Source organism: Bos grunniens, chromosome 1, assembly GCF_055505025.1.
Source record: "Bos grunniens cultivar Pamir isolate PY7600 chromosome 1, Bosgru_T2T1.0, whole genome shotgun sequence".
Lineage (NCBI taxonomy): Eukaryota > Metazoa > Chordata > Mammalia > Artiodactyla > Bovidae > Bos > Bos grunniens.
This window is the reverse complement of record NC_141165.1, coordinates 31,334,686-31,360,604: the sequence shown is the minus strand read 5'-3', so window position 1 is coordinate 31,360,604 and position 25,919 is coordinate 31,334,686. Positions and strand designations below refer to the sequence as shown.

The 25,919-nt window shown below is 41.9% G+C and overlaps 1 protein-coding gene across 1 annotated transcript in view; it reads left to right on the top strand.

Moving 5' to 3' along the window:
* The window catches only part of PCOLCE2 (procollagen C-endopeptidase enhancer 2), a 95,658-nt gene extending 71,854 nt beyond the window's left edge, over positions 1 to 23,804 (top strand). The window contains exons 4-9 of the mRNA XM_086384048.1: positions 986 to 1,110; positions 4,391 to 4,527; positions 12,170 to 12,327; positions 16,324 to 16,407; positions 19,881 to 20,048; positions 23,231 to 23,804. Coding sequence (XP_086240174.1) covers positions 986 to 1,110; positions 4,391 to 4,527; positions 12,170 to 12,327; positions 16,324 to 16,407; positions 19,881 to 20,048; positions 23,231 to 23,361 — 803 coding nt within the window. The 3' untranslated portion in view covers positions 23,362 to 23,804. The remainder of the gene's footprint in view (positions 1 to 985; positions 1,111 to 4,390; positions 4,528 to 12,169; positions 12,328 to 16,323; positions 16,408 to 19,880; positions 20,049 to 23,230) is intronic.
* The last annotated feature ends 2,115 nt before the right edge of the window (positions 23,805 to 25,919 follow it).

The window sequence follows — 25,919 nt, the reverse complement described above, 5'->3', positions numbered from 1 at the left end:
GGTTAGGGTCTGGGGTGGGAGAAACAGAGGTATGAGTGGGGGACGGTCTCATCCCCCCACACAAGGCCATCTCAGTGTGCAGGCGAGGGAGGAACCGAGGGTTTGGGGACAGAGGGCAGACGAGGGACGCAGGCTGAAGAAGCACAGTCCCTGTCAAACCAAGCAGGCCTGTGCTGTGTGGTGTGAGGGCGCCGCCAACAGCCCCTTCCTGAGGCTCCTGGGGGCTAGCCTTCCTGGCTCTGTTCTGAAGTCATTCAGAGCAGAAATGCGCGTGCCGGGCCCCAAGTCCGGGGGCATGGTTAGCTGTGAGGCGCGGAGCCACCCCACGCGACACCTGTACCTGTTAATCCAGCAGACTTTTCTGGAGCAGTCACTTTTCTCAGACCAGGAGAGAGCTTGCCCAACATCAGGCCAATCTAGAAATCAATCCTACCTTTAATGCTTTTCTGTATCGCTGACAGTTTTATAAACATATTGTTTTGACAAAATTATTCTTGAAAATTGTGAAAGATTTATAAACAGCTTTCTAGTAATAAGAGTTGTCTATAATAACTCAGTCAGACTTTGTCCATGGACCTGAATTTTAGCCTTATTAATAAATACCCCTGCCTTCAGTTCTTAAATGTATAGAATTGGTTGAGCCTGCATGGTGTTTGAATGTGTGAGTACCCGCCCAGATGTTTTGTCTCATCCAAAAAATGGGGAAAAGAAAAGAGTCTATGGCCCTCATTTCACTCCTTCACTCTCTTATGCTGATGTGATCTGTCAGGTAACCTTGAGATCATTCTGTGTGTGCGTATGTGCGTGTATGTGTGTGTGTGTGTGCCTGTGTGTGTGTTTAAAGGAGACTATACAACCATTTTTTAAGGGAAAAACTAAGAGCATCTGCTACTGCCTTTATTATACTGTCAATATTCAAAGTTCCTATTTCCATATGGTTGCATTGCCATAAACGTGGACGTTTTTTCATTTTTAATAACTTCAGGTGATCAGTATTGTGGAGGCCTCCTTGAAAGACCTTCCGGCTCTTTCAAAACCCCCAACTGGCCAGACCGTGATTACCCTGCAGGAGTCACTTGTGTGTGGCACATCGTAGCCCCGAAGAATCAGGTGAGGTTCCCTGAAAACATGAAGAAAGTATGCATGTGTGAATTGCCCAGTGTGAACTGTTAAAGATAACAGGCAAGGAAGGCCCTGCTGGACACAGGATTTCTTCATGCAGAGACCCAGGTTAAAGTTGCCTTTGTGCTCTCTGACTTGCAAAGTCATGGATTTAATTTCCCATTAGAGAATTATAATTTTCAACAGGTTTAAAATACAAACGGCCTGCAAATCCCACCTGAGGTTGTTTAAACACTGTGGAAGGTGTTATAAGCATGGGTTTATGAGCAGCAGTGACCAAGTGCAGGAGGACAACAAATCCCCAAGTTTACATACACCTCAGGTTACCATCTGCTCACAAAGCATCATGTCCTGGTAACAGCCCTCTGAATCACCAAATCCAAAACAGCCAGAATGCTTCACTTCAGCAAAGCCAGTGCAAGCACATCACATCATTTTTTCTAAGAACAAGGTCTCTGATATGAAAACTGCTGTGCTCCATGATGCTTTTTCTTTTTCTTTTTTTTGGTTGTTGTTTAAAATTTGTGCAGGTTCCCCACAAATACCTATTCATTGCTCTAAAACAATCAACAGAGATCTTGTTTTCCAGTGTTTATTAGTTTGTGGTTATATAAATTTTTACACTTTCTGGGGACCACTTTCAGATATTAATTTCAGGATAGAAGTTAGCATAAGAATAGACCAACTCTTTGCTATAGAATTTTGAAAATAACTTTTAAAAATTATTGTTATGGGAATCATTATAGACTTTAATCCAAACACTGTATGGTGAATATTACGATATTGTTAAAAATTTTTTTCTAACTTGATCTTTTGTTTACACAAATACTATTTGCCATATATTCATTTCCTTAGTGGAAAATTATTCAGCAAATATACCGTGCAGGTCAGCGATTTGACTGCACACACACACACATACTTTGATCATAATCCTAAAACTCAGTTTTATGTTTAAATGAAAAATTTACTCATTTATTTGATAATAAAGGATTCTGTAAATCTATTGAACATTTTATAGTTTAAGATAACATTTAAAAATTAAATTTATCCAACATTTAAGCTATTATGTAATTCTTGAGATTGTATTGATCATTTTTCTCTTTGTGTCATTTGTAAATATGTTAGATTAAGTGATTTCCATTTAATTATACTTGCAGATTACAATTTGCCATCTTTTCCACAAGTTTTTCTCTTTATTTAAATTACATTTAGATTTTACTTATTTAATTTTTGGCTTTAGCCAGTTGAGTCTCTAGTCATAGTTGTAGTGTCTGAAATCAGTGGAAACTGTCCAAATGAGAAAAATAATATGAGAAAATTAAGTCTTAAGTAATTTCTATGTAAATCTTTGGGCATTTTCTTCTATTAAAAGATATCTTTTAAAAAAATCATAGCTTTCTACTTTACCCTGTTTATTTTTATTTTCTCTCCCAAAATTTGTAACCAATTTCTAAGTACAAAAAGTTCAGCCAATTTTTTAGTAACCTGGAATGCATTTTGTTTCTGACCAATGAAAAGTTACAGGACCCAAAGGGGAAATATTTTAATGTAACTTAAAGCAGTGTTGAGTATAAATAAGCTATTATTCAGCCTTTGCTGGTGCTTTTGAAAAGTGGATAAATATGTGGATATGTGGCAATCATGTTCAAAGCCAAACTTTCCTTTTATGTCTCTTTGTGATGTCACTGCTGTTACAACTTCACCAACATTACTGTCCAAGTCTTCGCTAGCTAACAGCTAATAACATCGTGACTGTCCTAACATGAGTTAACACCTATTATCTTCCATAAGCATTAGGGAGGGTTGCCTGCCCACCCAGAAAGAATAGGGACCAGTCTCTGGGTGCCATGGGTATTTATGAACCCAGTGAGACTTCCTTTGATTCATACAGTGGAGGGCCTCTTGAAAGATCTGCTTTTATAAGGGGAATGATTGCTTTTAAATCAAAACTTCCTATTGATTTGAGTATTTTAGGACACTATTGTTGGTACCAGTGCCAAAAAAAAAAAGAACTTCAGAAATCTAACACTGACTTTGTGCATTCATGCTTCTATGCAGCCTCTTCAAAAATCAACCAGATCACCAAGCACGCTGTGCTTGGCAGACACAGTCTTAAAACATACTTTCAGAAGACATCAGAGTCAATTCCCACTTCCCTGAACCTCTGGCCCTGAAGAATTTGAGTTCTTTGCATGTGATGGGAATATTAGTCTCCTTCCCTTGAAGGTAGAACTGCTGCGTCCACCCATCTCAGACAACCAAACACGTACACAAACACCACATCCCAACTACAGGGGACATTGTAGGTAATCCTTTTTATTTCTACTAGTTTTCCTCTAGAGAAGAATGAAGTTGGTATATAGCCCCAATTTCCACTCCAATACAAACCCAATTTAAGTCTTAATATTGATTGCTAGGATTATGTAGTGTTTCTGTACTTTCTTAGCTGTAAGTGAACAGAGTTCCCATGTTTAAGATCCTAAATCGATAACCTTAAAAATGCATTCTAATATACAGTTGTTGTTAATCACTGAGTCGTGTCTGACTCTTTGCGACCCCATGGACTATAGCCCGCCAGGCTCCTCTGTCCGTGGGATTCTGTAAGTGCAGACAAATACTGTTTGACTCCACTTATACGAAGTACCTAGAATAATCAAATTATAGAGTCAGAAAGTACATTGGTAGATGCCAGGGGCCGGCGGTGGGGGAGGAAGAATGGGGACTTGGAGTTTAATGGGGACAGAGTTTCAATTCAGGAAGGTGAAATATTCAGGAGATGGATGATGGTGAGAGTTGCACAAGAATGTGAATGTAAGTGCCACTATACAGTCCATGGAATTCTCCAGGCCAGAATACTGGAGTGGGTAGCCTTTCCCTTCTCCAGCAGATCTTCCCTAACCAGGAATCAAACCAGGGTCTCCTGCATTGCAGGTGGGTTCTTTACCAACTGAGCTATCAGGGAAGCCTGATTAAAATTATATGTTTTATATTATGTGACTTTTACCACAATTAAAAAAAGATCCTAACTAGGGTTGATCTGGGCTTAAAGTGATCTTTTGAGATAATTAAAAATGAAAGCAAGAGAATAACACAATGTTGTTAACTAAAGAAGTTTGAAAACAATAAGAAAAAATGTAAAGAAGGTGAATACATTTTTTTTAGGAAGGAAAAACACGGTACCCTTACAAACCTGAGGAGAGGAAGAATTCTGTTTGATGTTTTTCTGCACTACCCCTTTGACCCTTCTAATGTTGTGCTTTCACTAAAGCTTATAGAATTAAAGTTTGAGAAATTTGATGTTGAGCGTGATAACTACTGCCGGTACGATTACGTGGCTGTGTTTAATGGTGGGGAGATCAACGACGCCGAAAGAATTGGAAAGTATTGTGGCGACAGCCCCCCTGCGTAAGTAGCACCTGTTTTATTTTAGGGGCTCTGAACTTGTTCCTTATAAAATTGTCTATTTTTTACTGTATTTTTTAAGTATGTCTTTCTTTATTCGGCTACGTCACATCTTCGTCGCAGCACGCGGGATCTTTGTTATGTTGTGCACGTGGACTCTCTAGTTGTGGCGTGTGTGCTTCAGTAGTTGTGGCGTGTGGGGTTAGTTGCTCTGCGGCTTGTGGGATCTTAGTTTCCCGACCAGAGATCGAACCCAAGTCCCCTGCATTGCAAGGGGGAGTCTTAACCACTGGACCACCAGGGATGTCCCCTAAAATTGCCCAATTATATTGTATTTTCTGGAAGGTGTTGTGTTGTTTTGTTCACAAATTCTTGGGTTCCTTCCCAGTGAAGTCCCATACAGCAACAAAACAAAGAATAGCCAACCCAGAGAGCAAGGCAGCATTAACAAGAGAGTAGGGAGCCTGGTGGGCTGCCGTCCATGGGGTCGCACAGAGTCGGACACAACTGAAGCGACTTAGCAGCAGCAGAGAGGCCTGGGCAGCTGAATAGATACACCGAAGCAGAGTTGGTGATGCCCCAGGCGCAGATGCTGAGCCAGAGACCTGGAAACCTCACTGCCTTGTGAGAGGAGCTCCAGTGTCATAGCAGAATGAGGAAAATTCTAAGGAAAAATTTGGGGGCTGTTTATTGAGAATCCAGATGACGAAACCTGGAAGCTTAGGCTAGCTGGATGCAGATGATTTTACCTGATCAGAGGTCTGTCCTGGACCTTTGGGGGCTTTATGCTTCCTCACATGGTTGCCCAAATTCTCGTTTGAGTAAGCCCTGGTAGCTCAGACTGTAAAAAATTCCCTTGCAATGCAGGAGACCTGGGTTTGATCCCTGGGTTGGGAAGATCCCCTGGGAGGGCATAGCAACCCACTCCAGTATTCTTATCTGGAGAATCCCATGGACAGAGGAGCCTGGTGGGCTATAGTTCATGGGGTCACAACAGTCAGACACGACTTAGGACTAAACTACATGTCACACCTTCGCATACAGTACTAGTAAAGGTGGCAGTTTAAATGACTACTGCTTGCCTGCAAGTCACCATTGTGCTAATTTAAATAGTCTTTCTAAAAAAAAGGTCTTTCTTACCCTGTTCTTCAACCTAGTGAAAGTATCTGCATCACTTGATCTTAGTGAATTTCTGTGATTTCCCATAGGCACATTAGAATTAAAGCACAGCATTTTCTTTATTTTTTTAAATTTACTTTTATTTATCTCTTTGGCTGTGCCGGGTGTCAGTTGTGGCATTCCAACTTCTAGCTGCAGCATGTGGAATCTAGTTCTCTGAGCATGGATCAAACCTGCCCCCTCTCGCCCCACCCCCCAGGCATTGGGAACATGGTGTCTTGGCCAGTGGGCCACTAGGAAAGTCCCAAGTCACTTTCCAGGTTAGATTCATTTATATTTATTAAGTTTGATAATAGTAAGAATTTGAATATGTACAAGTTAGTAGTAATTTAGACATGTATGTAATCAGTCGCTCAGTCACGTCTGACTCTTTGTGACCCCATGGACTGTAGCGCCCGCCAGGCTCTTCTGTCCATGAGATTTTCCAGGCAAGAATACTGGAGTGGGTTGCCATTACTTTCAAAATTACTATACACAAATTTGGCTTTGGAGATAGCTATGTGACACCAATGTGGTTGAATTAATTTTCCTCCCTCCCCCCGCTACCGCAAGGGAGATAATAAGGAAAATTGGCTGGTTTTGGCCTTGGCTTCTGGTGAAAGGAAGAAAAAATAGTCTCTGATGGGAATTTTTAACCAAAAACCAGTCCACATGTGAATTTGAGGTTATAATTTACACTACCTGACTATTCCCCAAAAAATGCAGTCAGAAACTTAAAGAATTTCCAAGTTGTGAGTGCCCACATGGTATGACAGAGGAAAACACAAATCCTCGCTGAAAGAATGCATCTTAACTTAGGCTTTAAGAATTCCTATAAATAAAGTTTCAAGAACTACAAGTACTAATCAAAAAAATCATGAAACACGAAGAAAAAGCCAACATAAACAATCAGCAGCAGAAACAAGCTATAATCAGACCTACAAAGGCCTGATTATAGTAATCAGTAAAAATATAGTTTATATTAAATATAAATTAAATATATTAATTAAATATTAACTACATAATTACTATATATAGTAAAATTATGAGATACAGAAGGTAAAATAAGTATGTGAAAAGAAATTCATGTAAAATATATTACTTGAGAGCCTTTAAGGTACAGACTGTTGAAAGTGAATAAGAACCAAGAGAGTTTTAGAAATGATCAATAGATTTAACAAAGAGTCTAACAGAATTTCCAGAACTGAGATACATAATAATTTAAACAAGAAAGTTAATACATATGTTAAATAGTTGATAGACATAGTTCCAGAAGGGATTTAAGGTACTGAGAAATAGGTATGAAGTGATTGCCTGGAACATGGCACAAAGAGACAGATGGAAAATGTGAAAGAGAGGTTAAGATATGTAGAAGCTAGAGTGAAGGAACCTAATATACATTAATCAAGGTTCCATAAGAAAAAATACAGAATGTAGGAAATTTAATGTTTGAAGAAATACTAGCTGAGCGATTTCCAAAATGGAGGAGAGATATCAATGATCAAATATGAGAAGCCAATAAAGCCTAAGCAATATATGTTTTAATAGATCCATGCCTACATGTAAAACCACAAAACAGCAAAGAAGGATATTAAAAACATCCAGGAAGAAAAGACAGATTATCACAAAGAGCCTAACAACTGACTTCTCAGTAGCAACAATGAAAGTTAGATCTTAGAAAAATATCTTCAAAATGCTAACACAAAATAACTGTCACTCTAGAATTAATTACCCAGAAAACCTTCTCTTTTGTGAATGTGGGTTAAATACAGACATTTTTAGTTGAATAAGAGCTGAGACAGTTTGAAAGTGAAAGTGAAGTCGCTCAGTTGTGTCCGACTCTCAGCGACCCCATGGACTGCAGCCTACCAGGCTCCGCTGTCCATGGGATTTTCCAGGCAAGAGTACTGGAGTGGGTTGCCATTGCCTTCTCCAAGAGACAGTTTACTACCAACAAATCCAAACTAAAGAAACTACATTATGACTTTAAATCAGGCAGAAAGGTAATGACCACAGAATAAAAGACTAAAACGCAGGAACAAACACTGAGCAAAGATATTGGATACAGAGTTGAAGGTTCTCAGGTCTCTGTGTTGTTTGAGAATCGGGCAAAGATATTATGAAACTTTATAATATGCCAAAGTAACTATGGATGGTAAATTGAGGTAGCCTCTTAAAAAAAGTAGAAATGAAGAGGTAGAAGGTTGTAAACCAACACGCTTGGTCTAATGGATAAATAGAGAACACTGTAGGACTTCGCTGGTGGTCTAGTGGTTAAGACTCCACAGTCCCAATGCAGGCGGCATAGCAGTTTGATCCCTGATCAGGGAACAGTTCTGAAGGAGAAGAACTGGCAGGAAGATTTGACCTACCATGATGGAACAAGGTCAGAAAGCTGTTGTAATTAAGACAGTGTGGTTTTAACAGAAAGATAGAAAAACTGACTAATGAAAACACCAGAGAAGCCAGAAACACATCCATGTGTCTCTGCAGAGTGGGCACATTCCAGAGTCCCACAGGTCAGCGGCCAAAGGTTGGCCCTGTTGAGAATGGAGGCAGGGACCATTTTTGTTTCCATGGAGAAATGAATTGTGTTCATATCTATGTCACACAAAAATCAATTACAGATGGGTTACAGATGGAACTTAAATGAGAAGTTTAAATGAGAATTTCTGCTCATCAAAACACACCTTAAAGGGAGAGAAAAGAGAAGGCGCAAAACCAAAACAGATGTTTGTAAAATATTTGATATACTTGACAAAGACCTAGGTCTAGGTTCCAGAACGTATCAAGAAATTCTTAAAAGTGAATAAGGAAAAGGTAACAACTCATTAGGAAAAATGGGCAAAGGACATGAAAAGGCATTCCCAGAAGAAAGCTGCACAGTGAATGCATCTTTGAGAAGAATGTAAATTGGTACCGTCACTTTGGAAATAAGTTTGGCAATATCTACTAAAATTGAACATGAACTTGTATCCGTTAACCTCGTGTAGAGTCTATACCCTAACCTTCTGGTGTGTCCACTAAGGATACTTTTGTCCTCCTGCATCACAGCACATAAAAGTGTTCTCTTTAACATTGTGTGTTCCGGAGGGAGAGTAAACAGCCCAGTGTTTATCAACAAGAGAATAGTCAGATTCTGTTGCAATTCACACTCTATAGCCATGAACATAGTGGATAAGTCTCACAGTTGTAATGTTGAGGGTAGGAAAAAAAAAACGAAAAAGACACACTATACGCTTTCATTTATATGAAGTTTAAGAGCATACAAACCTATAGGTTATATGGATTCATGATACAGACCATTGTTGTTCAGTCACTCAGTCGTGTCCGACTCTTTGCAACCCCATGGACTGCAGCACGCCAGGCCTCTCCGTCCATCATCAACTCCCAGAGCTTACTCAAACTCATGTCCATTGAGTCAGTGATACCATCCAACCATCTCATCCTCTGTCACCCCTTCTCCTCCTGCCCTCAGTCTTTTCCAGCATCAGAGTCTCTTCTGACAAGTCAGCTCTTCACATCACGGGGCCAAAGTATTGGAGCTTCAGCATCAGTCCTTCCAATGAATATTCAGGGTTGATTTCCTTTAGGATTGACTAGTTTGATCTCCTTGCTGTCCAAGGGACTCTCAAGAGTCTTCTCTAACATTGCAGTTCAAAAGTATCAATTCTTTGGCACTCAGCCTTCTTTATGGTCCAGTTCTCACATCCATACATAACTACTGGACAAACCATAGCTTATATAAGTAAATCTGTAGTAGATAAAGGAAGGGAAAGGAGCACAAACTCAGGGTAGCGGTTGCCTCCACGAGGGTGGGTGGGGGCGATGGTGGCGCTGTTGAGCATCCCTGGCTTCCTGAGAAGTTTGCCTGGAAGAGCTTGGACCACAGGAATATCTCCCCACAGTTAGAGTACTTCTGGGGTGGAGCAGTACAGAAAGTGAGAAAACCTGTTGGGGAACTTTTCCCCTGTTAGATGTGTGACTAGGAGGAGGAGTGTTGTGACTGGCAGGACATCACCAGCATCCCTGTGCCTGATTCAGCACAGTATCAGTACCATTGGATTCAGTTCAGAAACATTTACTATATATACCCCAGCCATGTGGTGGGCACGATGTTAGGGACCTGGAACTCCAAGATTAATAAAAAATACAGAAGTGAGTAGCAGGAGGGGCGGAAACAAGGCAGACAGGTAAATTGGCAACAAAAAGTCTGGGTGGATTTCTGACAAGGAGTCCTTTGGTCCAGTAGGGACAAGTGGTGGGGAAATTGGGGGAGATTATGCTTCTTGAAGCTGAGTCTTGACAGAGAGTGGAAGTGAGATACAGAACAGAGGATTCGTTCCAAGCAGAGTTTGATTGTAAAGATACACAGAGGAGATGGATGCTGTTCTAGAGCCTACGCCTTGAGTGGGAGAGAGAGACAGAGGAGGCTGAGAGTGGAGTGGACTCCACATCGTGCAGACATGGGGGCCCTCCCCATGCAGGTGGGGGAAATGACAGGACCGGTGCCCCTAGAACCCCTCCTAGACAAGAGCAGGGAGGAGGCTGTGGCAGTGGTCCAGGTAAAGACAAGGAGGTGAAGGATGGTGAAGATGAGGAGGAGGTGGGTCAAGAAATATGGTGGTTGGTTGGCTGCAGACCGTTCTCATAGCCAATTCTGTAAGACAGCAGTGAGCATCCTTCATCCAGTCCTGGGATTTGCTAGTGAGGAGTGGGCACACATGAGATGTCCCCTTGCCTTTCGAGTGATTTGTAACATTAATTTGCAAATGCAACACTTGGCCTTCAGTACATTTATGGCACTGCGGTTCTGTCACATTCATACTAAAGCTCAGTGGCAGCATAGCTGAAATATGTCTTTGTGACAAAAATACTCTTCCTTGAGAAAATTTAGCTTCCAGTATAGTGCTTCCAAGATTAGTTCATACAAGAGGCAGTGAATGATCACTATAATTATAACATCGTGCCCCTAAGGCTGGCTTGGTTGGATCGTCAGGTTTTCTTTGCTGCTTACAAGAAGTGCTTTTTGTAATTTTATCATCTAAACAAGGTTAACATGTCTTATTTGTAATTGTAGTTGAAAACTGTATTTCATGCACGCTGTGTTTATTTCATGGAATATTTTCAGAAGCAGGATTAAATATTCACGTTTGTGGCTTGATGCTCAGAATCTTTATTTAGATGACCTTGGTCCCATTTTTGTGACTGGAAGGCAAAAGGGAAGTCACAGAGCTCGTTCTTAGGTTTGGTTCATGTCTTGGCTCGGAAGGCAATAACCTTCAGGACAGAGAAGACCCTGCACTGTTCTCCCTGGTGGTCAAGGCCAGATCTACCTTCCCCTCCACGCTTCCAACTCAAAGTAGCTGATAGGTGAGGGAAAACAAGAGTTGCCTCATGTATTTATTGTCCAAGATGCCTAAGAAGTGATTCGGCTGAGAAGATGCCTCAAAAAAGGAGTTTAGACAAACCACCAATTAATTTGGTTAAATAACTAATTTTTTCCACTTCTGAATTAAATAGTTTTAAAATGGAATTAGCCAAACAGCATTTTTAAACCATTGTTTAAATAACAATAGCAAAAGATTAGATGAAACTACCATCTTTTATAATATAGTTATCCCCTAAGATTTAAGTGAGAGAGCTTCTGAGCCTCAGTAATTAGCGCTACTAAATCTTTAGTCCCAACTAACCAGCACGCCCCTAAGATTGCTTTAAAATTAGATTCTTAATGAGGTTGTTCATGACCACCAAAACAAAGTAATCACTTTCTCTTTCTCCTTAAGAGCATTTTGCTACCCAGATTATAAACAGAAAGGTTTCCATTTCAGGCACGCGTGAGAACTCTTATTAACAATGAAATGAAAGTCCCATTAAATTCTGAGTGGCTTTCTTATCCCTAGGTGACCAGCCCGCTAAGACGATCCCTTTCGTTGTGTCTTCACAGGGTGTGGAAATTTGTTCACCAGGTTTCTCCATCTGATTCCCCATGGCCAGCAACCCCTAGCTCCCCAGGCCAGCCGGAACTGAGTCTTAGTTCAAAGATGCTGTGCAGTTGCTGAGTCAGACCAGACCCTAAAGCGCTTATGAAGCACCAGCTGCAGCTTCAGTACTTACACTGTCCCCAGTGGCACCTGGTCCTGGGTTCAAATCCTGACTCTCCTACACACAAGCGGAGGGCCTTGGGCAAATCACTTTAACTCGCTGATCTTCAGTCACCTGTTCCATAAAAAGGGGATAATAACATGGTTGTTGTGAAAGCACAATTCAACAGTTTGCAAAAAGCTCAGTGCCTAACTGAGCAAACGCTCAGTAAATGTTAGCTATTTGCGTGAATATTGAGCAGGTTAAGAATGTCATCTTTTTAAGTCTTTTAACTTTTCAGTTTAAACAGAGAGTAATCTATTGTTGGAAATTAAAGGAAAGTTAGTTCTACACTTTTAAATCTATATATATGCATTTTTAAAACTTTTTTTTTCCCTTTTAGGCCAATTGTATCTGAGAGAAACGAACTTCTCATTCAGTTTTTATCAGATTTAAGTTTAACTGCAGATGGATTTATCGGTCACTACAAATTCAGGCCCAAAAAATTGCCGACAACCACTGCACTGCCTGTTACCACCACCTTTCCAGTGTCTACAACAAGTAAGTCTGCTTTGAAATTTCTACTCAGACTTGAGTATAAGAACAATTCTTCTGAAGTGGGGGTGGGGGGGAGGGGGGAAACTGATTAAGAGGAAAATACTTGAAACTAAAATAAGTTAAATAAGACAAATACTTACATAAGAGAATAATATGATTCCATAAATGAAAGAAAAGTATAAGATATAAGAATGCTTATAAGCTAATAATTTTAAAATGTTATCCAGGAAAATTATGGTCACTTAAAAATACTAGGAACCCTATTATAGCTAGAGACCATAACAAGCCTAATTTTTCTTTCTTGGCATTTATAAAATCATGTTTTCCTTTTTATTACATAGAACTGTAGTATTTTGGGTTAAAATTTCAGGGCCCTGATTCCTGTCTGTTTTCATTTCTGCAAGTATTTGGACTTTGTTGTGGGGAGGGGTATGATCCAAAATGTGCCATACAAAATATATTATTTTTTTAAACTGAAGTAAATCAAACAAAAACATTGTATGTATTGTAGACACCAGTTGGGGACCTCTGGTTTGGGTATGACCTAAGAAATGCAAGGGCAACAGAGCGTTCCTGTTTCTTGTCTCTACACCCTGTCAGCAGAGCCCACCAGGATTTCAGCCCTCAGATCTCAAAATCTAAAAGGGAGGAGAAAAAAGTGGAAGGGGGAATCTAAGGTTAAGACGTGAAATGGGCTGAAATAAGCCCAGCTTTATTGCCCACCATTTTCTGCGAGTTCGCAGAGAGGGCTGTCCTGAGTACAGACACTTCCAGAAGGGCTGATTTTTCTGAGCACTCCGCAAGTGTGCCACCTTGTGGCCCGGAAGTGTACTGCTGCACATCGCAGCAATATTTCTCCAGTTCTCTCAGTGGACCTTGGTGTCCTTATTCTTCCCAGAGAATCATCTGTCTACACCCATGTGGTTCTCCAGCTTTTATATCCAGTCCTAAACTTTCTCTGAAGTTGCAAACATGACTTTTTAATTATCTCCTACAGGTTTGCAACTGCTAGACATTGAAAAATATATCAGATTTAACTCATTTCTATCACACTATATTCTGTCTCATTTCTGCTTCTCCACCTATTTTCTCAAGCCTGGGCCACAACATCTGTAGCCACACTCCTAGGGTTCCCTTGACTTCCTCTATCTTAACTCCCCATGCATGCCCTGCCCCTTCCCCCCACCCCCAACAGCACAGACTGTGTCTCTCCCCCACTTAGATTTGCTGTCTACGCCTATGCCTTCCAATACGGTGGCCACTTTTAGATGATTGAAATGTGATTAGTGCAACTAAAGATCTGAATTTTTAACTTCATTAAATTTAAAAAGCCTCCTGTGGCCAGCAGCCAGACCAGAGGACAGCGCAGGGGCCAATCTCCTTCACACTTTGTCCCTGGGGCCTCCCCTTCTAGCTTCATCTTTAGGCTCTACCACCTTGCTCCTTATGCTCTAAGTATTTGGGATTTTATCCTAAGTGTGGAGGAAGCTGTTGGTGGATTTAAGCAAAGTTCAGGATTAGATTCTCACTTAATGTTGAGAATTCACCTCACTCAGATGTTGATGAGACTTTAAACAAGAGCAGGAATAGAATGGTACCATCTGATTTCGTGATGTGGAGGCTGCCGGACACCCTGGCAGGGGTTGTGTGAGCCGAGTGGTGCAGGTAGATGCTGAACAAGGGCGAGGGGGCGTGTGGAGCATGGCAAGGAAACGAACACCAAGTCCAGCAACTCAGTCTGAGGGTTTGGCCCTGAGGAAGGGAGGTAGAGAGCCTGAGTGTTTGAACATGGTAAAGCTAGGGGGAAGTAGCTTGCAAAGAGGGAAAACAGAAGGGCGGAGCAAAGGAATAAGTGAGGAGGAAATTTTCACAAAGATGGCAGGGTCTGGCCTCCAGAGGCCATGCAGAAGGATAGACCTTAGGCCAGAGGTAGGCAGCCTCCTCTCTTAGGAGAGGAAGGAAGTCAGGGTACAGATGGAGACAGCTCGGAGGTCTGGTGGAGGACATTTTGTTCTGTGATCTTTGTTCTCACCAGAAAATAGGCAAGGTCACCTGCTGAGAACAAGAAGAGAGGTGGGAGCCCTGGGGGTTGTGGGGCAGTTTGTCACTTGGATGAGGGTCTGTTTGTGTTCTCAGCTGTCTGTGAGCAGACACAGAAAGAGAAAAGAGTCTCCTACCGGACTGCTAGAGGGCAGAGCAGGAACAGGTGTGTAAGTATTGTTAAGAAAGTAACTGAACTAATGGACCATGAAAACTATGTGGAAAAGCTAAGGAATTAAGATGGGCCAGGGTGATGGAATGGGAAATAGGAGCGGGGCCAGTGTATTGAACCTCTAAAGAAAGAAAGAATAAGTAGTCATGAGAGTAGGAGAGTGAATAAATAAGCCTAAAGGAGAGGAGGTTCTGTTGGATGAAGGATGAGAGATTAGTGATGAGACTTCAGCAGAAGGACACGTGAGCCTGGGACTGAGGGGTGAAGATGGACCAGAGGGAACATCTGAGATGGGGGGCCGGGGTTGAGGCTACAGCCAGAGAGCGATCGTCCCCAAGGAGGGAGGACCCACCAAGATGCTTGAGGGAGCACATGAAGAGGAAAGCTGAAAACCCCGTGCCACACTTGGGTGTGCAGGGCAGCAGAGAGCAGACAGGAAGATGAAGAATGTCAGGGTGGGCCACCCACCCAACCTCCAGACTAATGTCCTGAGGCCGAGAAGGAGCTGGGTTCAAGTGGTCCACGTAAGAAGATGCTCTTTCATCAGACAAGGAGAACCTCTAAGGCACTTAGCTTTGGACTCAGTGAATTAGATAAATTTAGGTCCCCAACTTTTAGAGCAATATTCCCTCTAAATGCTTTCTGAGCTCTTTCTCTACTATATATATATTTATATATGTTATTATGTATATTTTAACATTAAACTGTGTATATTTTAATATTGTAATCCACTTTAGATCCTTTTGGAGATAAGTAGGGATACAAATTAAGATTAAATTCACAGAAGGGTTAGCAGAACATATTAGAAGGGCAAATTCTTACCCGGTAAGTACAGCTCTATGACAGTTGTTCTGTTTAGTTCTTCCTAACACGTTGCCACATGTAAGGGAATCATTACCAAATGTTTTGGAAACATTTTTAATGATGAAAATGAGGATTCAATATTTTCATTTCATTTCATAAGGATTAAATATTATCATCATATCACAGCTTTCCAACCTTGGCACCATTTACATTTTTGGCTAGATAATTCTTTGCTTTGGGGGGCTGTCCTGTTCACTGTGAAATGTTGAGCAGCATCGCTGGTTATCTACCTACTAGACGCTGGTATCATCCTCTAGTCGTGACTGCCAAAAATATTTCCAGAGTTTACCAAATGTCACCTAGTGGGAGAAATCACCCCCATTGAGAACTACTGTGTTTGTCTATTTAGCTGTACTTTAAATTTGTCTACTTCTCAGTTCTTAAGATCCTTACAGGCAATGACAGGCTCAAAATAGCACACTTCATCACATGAGCATTGTTCCCCAAAACCTGTAATGCTAACATTTGGGTAATTGTGTATTTCAAATGCATCAAGAAAACTCCCTCCACTCTCAGGGGAACCCCATAAGATTCCTTTGGTGAAGTGAAGAGTTAACCTATATTTCCTGTGTTCTTATTTGTTATTCTGGGTTTTTGGTAAGCAGGGCACATGAGACTGTATCTATTTTTGGTTACAGCATTAGTTATATATAAAGGAAGAAGAGAATGGGGCTAAATTTGGGTTATCTTTGATCTCAGGTTTAAAGCTCAGCAGAGGGCATTGAGTTACCCTGAGGAAATTAAGAGTAGAAGTTGGTAACATGAGGAATATCCTTTGCAGGTTCTTTAATTATTTCATTGCAGTGACAGATTGGTGGCTCAGAGAAATAAATGAGAATTTTAAATGGACTGATTCAGATCTAAACACCAATTATATATGCATTCATTTTCCTGAATCTCATGTATTTCTTCTTGGAATGAAGGTTTAAAGCCCACCGTGGCCCTGTGTCAGCAGAAGTGTAGACGGTCGGGGACTCTGGAGAGCAATTATTGCTCGAGCAACTTCGGTAAGAAAGAAAACCGTCTTTCCTTTTTAATCAGAAACCCGAAACTGCATGCTTAACCTCAAAGGAACTGCCATGAATGGGATGGTAGTGGGTCAGTTACACTCTGCATCTACCCAGGAAAATATTTTCCTCCACACTAAGGTGTGTTGCACCATTTGAAGTGTTAGAGTTCACAACTGAGAAAAATGTGTGCAGAAAATACGTTTTTCACACAAACTTAAAACTTAATCATTTGACTTCTGGTACATGACTCTGCTGTTCTGTTTATTCTGGCTAGCCCAGTGTTTCCCCCACCCCAGGAAAAAAACCCTGCATCCTTTTTTTTCTCACATCGTTTTCATGTTCTGAGTATTTTTTCACACATCTGTAATTCAACTTAAATAAATCAGAAACATATCCAAGCTGGCCTCTCTCAGAAGAAATTCAAGTATTTCCTCTGCTGTGTCCCTCCAGAGGATGAAATTAAAACTCGGAAATCTGAAATCCATTTGGAAACTGTTATAAACTGGAAGATATCAGGGAGATATTACCTAATGAATCAAAATTCCTAAAGAGTTTTTTTTCCAATTAAAAAAATCTTGCACATTCTGTGAAAACTGCTTAAGAGCAAACGATCCCAAGTTGAATTATGTTGGTTATGTTTGAAAGGAATATGGAAGAAAAGTCTTATCAGGAAAAGAAAGTTGCTACGGCCTAAATAGTTTACCCAACACAGGGCCTCCCAGAAGAAGCTTTGCTTGCTTTTTCTTATGCCTTCAAGTGATAACTGCAGCCCAGATTGACCATATTGTAGTAAAGATGTGAGGACAGTAAAGAATCTAGGGCCCTCTAGAGGGAGGGAATACATATATGTGTATATGTATACACATATAGCTAATTTGGGGCTTCCCAGGTGGCGCATTCGGAGAAGGCAATGGCACCCCACTCCAGTACTCTTGCCTGGAAAATCCCATGGATGGAGGAGCCTGGTAGGCTGCAGTCCATGGGGTCGCTAAGAGTCAGACATGACTGAGCGACTTCACTTTCACTTTTCACTTTCATGCATTGGAGAAGGAAATGGCAACCCACTCCAGTGTTCTTGCCTGGAGAATCCCAGGGACGGGGGAACCTGGTGAGCTACCGTCTATGGGGTCGCACAGAGTCGGACACGACTGAAGCGACTTAGCAGCAGCAGCAGGTGGCGCATTTGGTAACGAATTTGCCTGCCAGTGGGTTCAAATCCCTGAGTGGGTAAGATGCCCTGAAGGAGGAAATGGCAACCCACTCTAGTATTCATGCCTGGAACATTCCATGAACAGAGGAGCCTAGTGGGCTACAGTCCATGGAGTCTCAAAGAGTCAGACATGATTGAGCGTACACACACACACACACACACAAGCACATAGCTGATTCAGTTTGTTGTACCCCATTATAAAGTAACTATGCGTGCTCAGCAGCTCAGTCGTGTCCAATTCTTCGTGAGCCCACAGAGGGGAGCCTGTCAGGTTCCTCTGTCCATGGGATTTCCCAGACAAGAATACTGCAGTGGGTTGCCATTTCCTACTCCAGGGGATCTTCCCGGCCCAGGAATCGAACCTGAGTTTCCTGCGTCTCCTGCATTGGCAGGCACATTCTTCAGCACTGAGCCACCTGGGATGCCCCCAAAGCAACTATACCCCAATAAAAAAAACTAGGGCCCTAAATCTATCTGGAGTTTGCATGCCAAAATGCAAATAACCGGCATGAAAATGAAGACCAGTAGCACCAGGTGTCATTGCTCCCACATCCAGTAACAGGTGCTTAAGGAAATCTCCCTCCCTCCCTTCAGAGCTATCTGATTTCACTCAGCTACCAACTGACATTTTGCAGAGAATCGCTCATCACTGGGAATCACAGTAAGGTGTAATAAGAATTCTGATGTGATGAGCTTTGCACGCCACATAAGCAGTGAGTTTTCACTTTATCCTGAAAGGGTAATATTATCAAGTCCAAAACTCCATGTATTCCATTGTGACTTACATGGCAAAATGACCCAATACTATCACCAGAGGCCTGTTGGTTCCTAATCCACATTGGTAGCACTGTTTTAGGGGCAGGGTTTTGTTTTTGTTTTTAATTGGCCACATCATGCGGCATGCAGTACCTTAGTTCCCTGACCAGGGATCGAACCTGTGCCCCCTGCAGTGGAAGCATGGAGTCTTAACCACTGGACCACCAAGTAAATCTCTTTAGGGGCAGGTTTTGATTTCACAATGACTGGGGGCTGCAGTTGGTTTTCTGGGTAAGGACAGGATTATCAAAAAGTCATTCAATCTAAGTCCTGCGTCACATGGAATACACCCCCTTCAAAAAATGCCCGAAGCATGCCTTTGTGAAACACTGCATCTTTCTTTCAGACAAGGCAATGGCACCCCACTCCAGTACTCTTGCCTGGAAAATCTCATGGGCGGAGGAGCCTGGTGGGCTGCAGTCCATGGGGTCGCTAAGAGTTGGACACGACTGAGCGACTTCACTTTCACTTTTCACTTTCATGCATTGGAGAAGGAAATGGCAACCCACTCCAATGTTCTTGCCTGGAGAATCCCAGGGACGGAGGAGCCTGGTGGGCTGCCGCCTCTGGGGTCGCACAGAGTCGGACACGACTGAAGCGACTTTGCAGCAGCAGCAGCATCTTTCTTTATGTGGCTCAGAAGTAAGACTCTTCTCTGAGTGTTACATGGTAAGAAGAGAGAGTTACGTAGTGAAAAGCAACGGAATATTGCTAGAGTTTTTTCTAACCAAGGAAATGTTTAAAGTTATACCTCAGTTCTATACTTTGACTTGTTCATTGAGATAAAAAGGATGGATAAGAAAGAGAATATGAAAGACCCAGAGGGACTTCCCCAGAAGTCCAGTGGCTAAGACTCCAAGCTCCCAATGCAGGGGGCTTGGGTTCGATCCCTGGTTGGGGAACTAAGATCCTGCATGTGGCAACTAAGACCCAGCTCAGCCAAATAAATAAATAAAAAGAGAGGAACCAGGGGGAGATAACAGAAAGGTAAGTGCTCACCCACACAGACACAAGGACTCAGATCTTTATGGCTCAAACCTCCATCATGCAACTTCTTATTATGGCACTGCCTTAAGGATACACGGTCCTGTTGAGTATTAACAAGCAGAGGTGCAATTACCATGTTTGGTAATTGATCCACACGTTGGACAACACATTGGAACAAGTCTCTGTCTCAGCAACTGACTGCAGTTTGGTAGTTATTTTGGTTTTTTTTCAATGCCTAACAGCTAGGGTAACATTACAGCCCCATGACTCCTGGTTTTTAACCTGTATTTTGATGACAGATAGACAGAATTAAATTTAATGACTCTTATTATGCCCTTCTTTCTAACACTAAAATGTTTCCCATCTGAAAGTTAGAGGAATGTATCAATCAACTATTTTCAGTTCTGCTTACCTTGGTCTTCACTGTCTTAGATTTTAAAAATGTTTTCTTTTGCAGTCTTGGCCGGCACTGTCATCACCACCATCCCTCGAGGTGGGAGTCTGCATGCCACGGTCTCGATCATCAACATTTATAAAGAGGGCAATCTGGCAATTCAGCAGGCCGGCAAGAACATGAGCGCCAAGGTCCTCGTGGTCTGCAAGCAGTGCCCACTCCTCAGAAGAGGTGAGCAGGAGGAAAACTCCAGGCTTTCTTCCGGGGGAGCTCAAGGGCCGAGAAGGGGAAAGGAGAGCCTCTCCGAGCAAGTCGTGGATCTTTCCATGCCGTGGCTGGTCTAGAGAAGTCAAGTCATGGCTCATGTATTGCCCACTTCTGATGGAGAAGGAGGGTCTTTGGCGTCAGGCAGAATTGGGCTCCAATCTCAGTTCCTGTAACTTGTGGAAGAAGACAGGATAATGGAAATGGTCAGTGAGTTCAAGAAGCATTTGAAGTTGGATCAATAGGGAACAGACAGAGAAAGAGGTTCAGGAGAAAGAGATTTTCAGTTACCGCACTTAAAGTACCACTACTACGTGTGGAGGAAAATATCTATCAAGGAATAGGAAATTCAAGGACTTCCCCGGTGGTCCGGAGGCTAAGACTCTATGCTCCCAAGGCAAGGGGCCCGAGTTCAATTCCTGGTTCAGGGAACTAGATCCCACATGTTGTAGTTAAGAGTTCACATACCTCAGTGACGATTGAAGATCCCTTGAGCAGCAACTAAGACCCAGTGCAGCCAAATAAAAGCATTTTTTTTTTTTTTTTTAAGGAACAGGAAATTCAGAGTTGGTGTTCAGAAGAGAGAGGTATCTATGGGCTAGAATAAAAGATCTGGGGCTCATCTGTAGATATGAGATTATTAAATTCACGGGTGAGAATGAGTTTATTAAGATAAATTTTAGGAAAAGGAAAGTTACCCTAGAGCCAGAGGCACGTGATTTTTTAAAAACAGGTATATAAAAGTAATGTATGTTCTATGGTTTTTGAAAAAGTTAAATAAGTAGTGCATGCTTAGTCTCTTTAGCTGTGTCTGACTCTTTGCAGCCCTATGGACTATTTACCCGCTAGGCTCCTCTGTCCCTGGAGATTCTCCAGGCAAGAATACTGGAGTGGGTTGCCATGCCCTCCTCCAGGGGGTCTTCCCAACCCAGAGGTCGAACCCACATCTCTGATGTCTCCTGCATTGGCAGGCGGTCTTTACCACTAGTGCCAACTAAGTGGAGAAGGATTTAAAATAAAAAGGGAAGCCCTTTCCCTTTCCCCAGAGGCACAATGAAAAAGCTCCTTCCAGAAGGTTCTGTCCATGTAAAAATGTACATACACATGTAGACAGATGGGATCTTTCTACACATATTCTGCTCAAACTTCCCTCCACATGATGTGTATATGCACAGCTTTCCATCAACAGCACATACACAGCTCTCTCTTTCTTTGGAATGGCAGTCAGGGCAGTCACGCCCTGCACTCCACTGTGTGATGAACCATGACTTCCCATCCGGTATCAGCTTGTTCCTTTTCTCAGTCTTATTACAAACCTCTCCCACAATCAAAAGAAGCCAAACCTCTACCACACACACAGAAATACAGATACATTACATACAAATACATTAAGAAAGCTTTACTATGAATTCAGATTGTTCAGAAAAGTCAGAGGCCAGCAGCTTCACATTGACTCTATTTTTGAAAAATATATATATTGTGAGAAAATCTTTCTATAATAAAATGGAAAATGCCAGAAAGGGAAATTTTGATCAGTTTTATCATAAAAATTTGATCTTCAGAGCTTCATATAACATTATAAATGAGATTAAAATGCAAACAAACATAAATAAAATGGTAGAGTAATTTTTGTAAACACAATGGATAAGAGGTTGATATTATTTAAGTATTATTAAGGACTTGATTTCTGAACAGAAAATAATTGGTGATTTCAAAGCAAAATGTAGAAGGGATATAATCAAGAATAAATTATAAATTAATACAGTAACATTGTACCTCACTTCTAAGAAAAGGAAGTGAGCATCAGAAAAATAAGACCAACACCACCTTATGGTTTGTTGAAAAAGCAACATAGTACAACTTTCATATGCTTACATACTGTTGCTCAGAAATTACACTCTAAAACATAGTTTCTTGAGGAAATAATCAGAGATGAGCACAAATATGTATGTAAAGACTTCCCCGGTGGCTCAGACGGTAAAGCGTCTGCCTACAACATGGGAGACCTGGGTTTGATCCCTGGGCTGGGAAGATCTCCTGGAGAAGGAAATGGCAACCCACTCCAGTACTCTTGCCTGGAAAATCCCATGGACGGAGGAACCTGGTAGGCTACAGTCCATGGGGTCGCAAAGAGTCGGACACAACTGAGCATCATTTACTTTTACTATGCATGTAGAACTCATAAATTCCAAATAATAATCCCATTGACTCTTAAGAGGGAATAGTAAAGACTCTGTAAAAGGTAACACTTCTTTCCAGAAGTGTCTGGAACAGCAAATAATCCAGGTCTGGATACTTACTGTCAGATCTCATCTCATCAGATCTCATACTTACTGTCATCTCTCTTGCGGTGGCATCTGCCCGCCCAGCCTGCCGAGCCTTCACGGGCTCAGGACCATTACGATTATAGTGGTGGACCACAGAGGAAGGCTTATACAGGGGAAATGTCTCCTATGACACCCGGGGGAGAGGAAGAATAAAGGAGGTGGTAACACATTTTTCTGAAGCAATGTAAATCTTCAGAGTTGAACCCAACATACCTCAGTGTGGGCTCCAGTCTAGGCCTACGTACCTTAGTCAGACAAACAGATATATAAAAAAAACAGAACAACAGATAGAAGTACTTTTTAGTACGTATCTTTTTAGGGACTATAAGAATGTAAAGAAGTATATGGTCCAACCATGCCCTCAAAAAACTTACATAGTATAAATGTTGGAGGGGTTAATAAAAAGTTCAAGACAACAACGGAAGACAATGGATCAATAGTTGCCAAATGCCTGGGGAGATCCAGAAGCCTGGTGGGACCAGGAGGGGCCTTCTGAAGACAGCCCCTTGAGGAAGGAGAGCTTTTCCTAGGAATAGTGTTTGTATAGAACGCTCAGTAAATACATTAGACCTTATGCAGAGCTGGACCTGACCGGGTCTAATCATTCCATCCAGTTTCCTAATGTAAGCAGAGCTGGAACATTCTATTCTGTCAAAGTTAGATTTTTTTCTTCAATGAGAGTCTTAAACAAGGTTTTATGCTAGAAAGAACAAATATCTAATTACACGATTTGTAAAACATTTACCTGGAGGTAAGTTATAGTCTAAGTTGTTTCAAACCAACACACACAGAGAAAAAAATTAATCTTACGTTCTCTTTTAGGTTTAAATTACATAATTATGGGTCAAGTGGGTGAGGATGGCCGAGGCAAGATCATGCCCAACAGCTTTATCATGATGTTCAAGACCAAGAATCAGAAGCTCCTGGACGCCCTGAAGAACAAGCAGTGTTAACACTGTGTCCATTTAAGCTGCATTCTGTCACTGCCTTTGAAAGATCTTTTTTTCTCTGTAGAAGAAGAAAATTTATAACCTGAAATATTGAGCATTCAGAGAGATTTACTCTTCACAGGATGTAGGTAGGAGAGCTCGGGTGTTGCTGATGGAAGTTCTTGCCGGCACGGAAGAGGAGCAGATATCTGATGGGAAGCCTGCAGACTCAGTGGGGTGATGCGACTAAATGTATCAAGCGTTGACAGTTTGGAAGCAGTTTATTTATGTATCTCTGTAAAAGGGTATTTTAGAAATGAGTTGTGTGAAGATGTAAAAAAGAGATTTTTATACGTGCAATATTTATAGTGATATTTGTTTTACCTTCAAGCATTTGCTCTGAGGTGTTATATTCTTCTCTCGCATTTTTAAAACCAGTGCTTAATAAATATTTTTAAATGATTATATAACTGCCATTAAACTTTTTTATTAAAAAGTGGAACACTATGAAAAGAATATTCCCTGGTATTTACCTGTAAGATTGTCCTTGTATCAAGGGGCTTCCCTCATAGCTCAGTTGGTAAATTATCTGCCTGCAATGCAGGAGACCCGGGTTCATTTCCTGGATCAGGAAGATCCCCTGGAGAAGGGAATGGTAACCCACTCCAGTATTCTTGCCTGGAGAATCCCATGGATAGAGGAGCCTGACAGGTTACAGTCCCTGGGATCGCAAGAGTCGGACACGACTTAGCAACTAAACCACCACCACCAGAAGAGCAGTCCAAGGACGACAGGAACCAGTTGGATCCAGTCTTGTAAACAGACTATAATTCTTTTCTGCAGAACCAGAGAATTGAGAGCTTGGAATGGTGTCCCTCAGGAATCTCGTTCAGGTCCTTCACTTTGTAATGGAAATGGAAGCTTGGGTATATTTAGTAACTTGTCCAGAGCACACACCTCCCAAAAGACAGAACAGGCAATCAAGCTCAGAAGTCCTAAGTTCAAACCCAGTGCCCTTCATGCCACTAGAAGAGGTCTTCTCTGCCCCAGAGGAAAACTCCCTCATCTTGCAGAGTTCAGTCTTTGTTTCCCTAGCCTAAATCAAGTCATTTTATAGGACTTGAATTAGAAGTACAGAAATTAGAAGGGCGCCTCCCACCCCTATTTTGTTCATCCCTAGTTAACTGGGTCAGGGTGTATCTACTGGGATGCATTCTGCCACTGCCTTTAAAAAATCTATACTCACCCAGGAGAGGAAGAACTATAAAAGGGCTCCCATCGTGTGCAGAGCTACTTAAAACGCAGCCGTACCTGCCAGGGGTGTGGCAGGCAACCAGCCTCAGGAGGTTGTTGGCCAGGAGCTGCAGAAGAGGGAACAACTGTCCCTATCCGAAGGTAAAAAGCACACCAGGGATAAACACAGACTTGGGTCATAAGGTCCCCCATAGCTGAAGCAATGTTTTAGAAGTAAGGGAAAATACTCTTTTGGGTAAAAATAATAACTCCCAGCCCTAGACGTGACCAGACACTCGAAGAGCAGAAAATGGAAATTCAAAAGGAAGAATCCTGCTTGGGCAGCTAAGGGAGCACAAGAAAGCAATGAATGTGGGCTAGTTTGAGGGTCAGGAATCATTCCTGAACTCTCCCAGTGGGGTGACCATCAGTACCAGGGAATTCAGGGCGTCCCTGGTGGCTCAGCAGTAAAGAATCTGCCTGCCAGTACAGGATATGTGGATCGACATAGATTCGATCCCTGGGTGGGGAAGATCCGCTGGAGGAGGAAATGGCAACCCACTCCAGTATTCTTGCCAGGGAATTTCCACGGACCGAAGAGCCTGGAGGGCTATAGTTCAAGGGGTTGCAGAGTCAGACGCAAAAACCAGACAACAACCAGGGAATTCACCAGCTGAGGAAGTGGATGAACTAGAAGAGCTGGTGGGTGGCTTCCCTGGCCAGTGCCACCTTTTAGAAAAGCCCTCTCAACCCACAGAGGGCACAGGGCAGCTGCGAGCAGCCAGAATTTAACTGTGAATCCTGATTGATTCCACCCTTCTCTAGACAGCTCACTACCTTTCAAGAATGCATGTTGTGGGACCTTGGAAGCAATTACTAAAGATTTTAGCATTTCTTACAGAAACTTCTATTGGTGTACCACAGGTAGCAGGCTTGCAGCCATCAGCTTCTTTCACAACCAGTGTAAATACCTCCATAGGTTTCTGAGAGAGGGTTGGAGTCACAATGAGGTAAAAAGAAATCCAGACTATTCATACCACTGACATCTCTGACAGAAGACTTAGAACTGTTGATGGGATTTGTGGTTAATAATAGATGGCAATGATTTGTCTTTTTTTTTTATTGAAGGATAATTGCTTTACAGAATTTTGTTGTTTTCTGTCAAACCTCAACATGAATCAGCCATAAGTATACATATATCCCCTCCCTTTTGAACCTCCCTCCCCATTCCACCCCTGTAGTTTGATACAGAGCCCCTGTTTGAGTTTCCTGAGTCATACAGCAAGTTCCCATTGGCTATCTATTTTACATATGGTAGTGTAAGTTTCTGTGTTGCTCTGTTCATACAT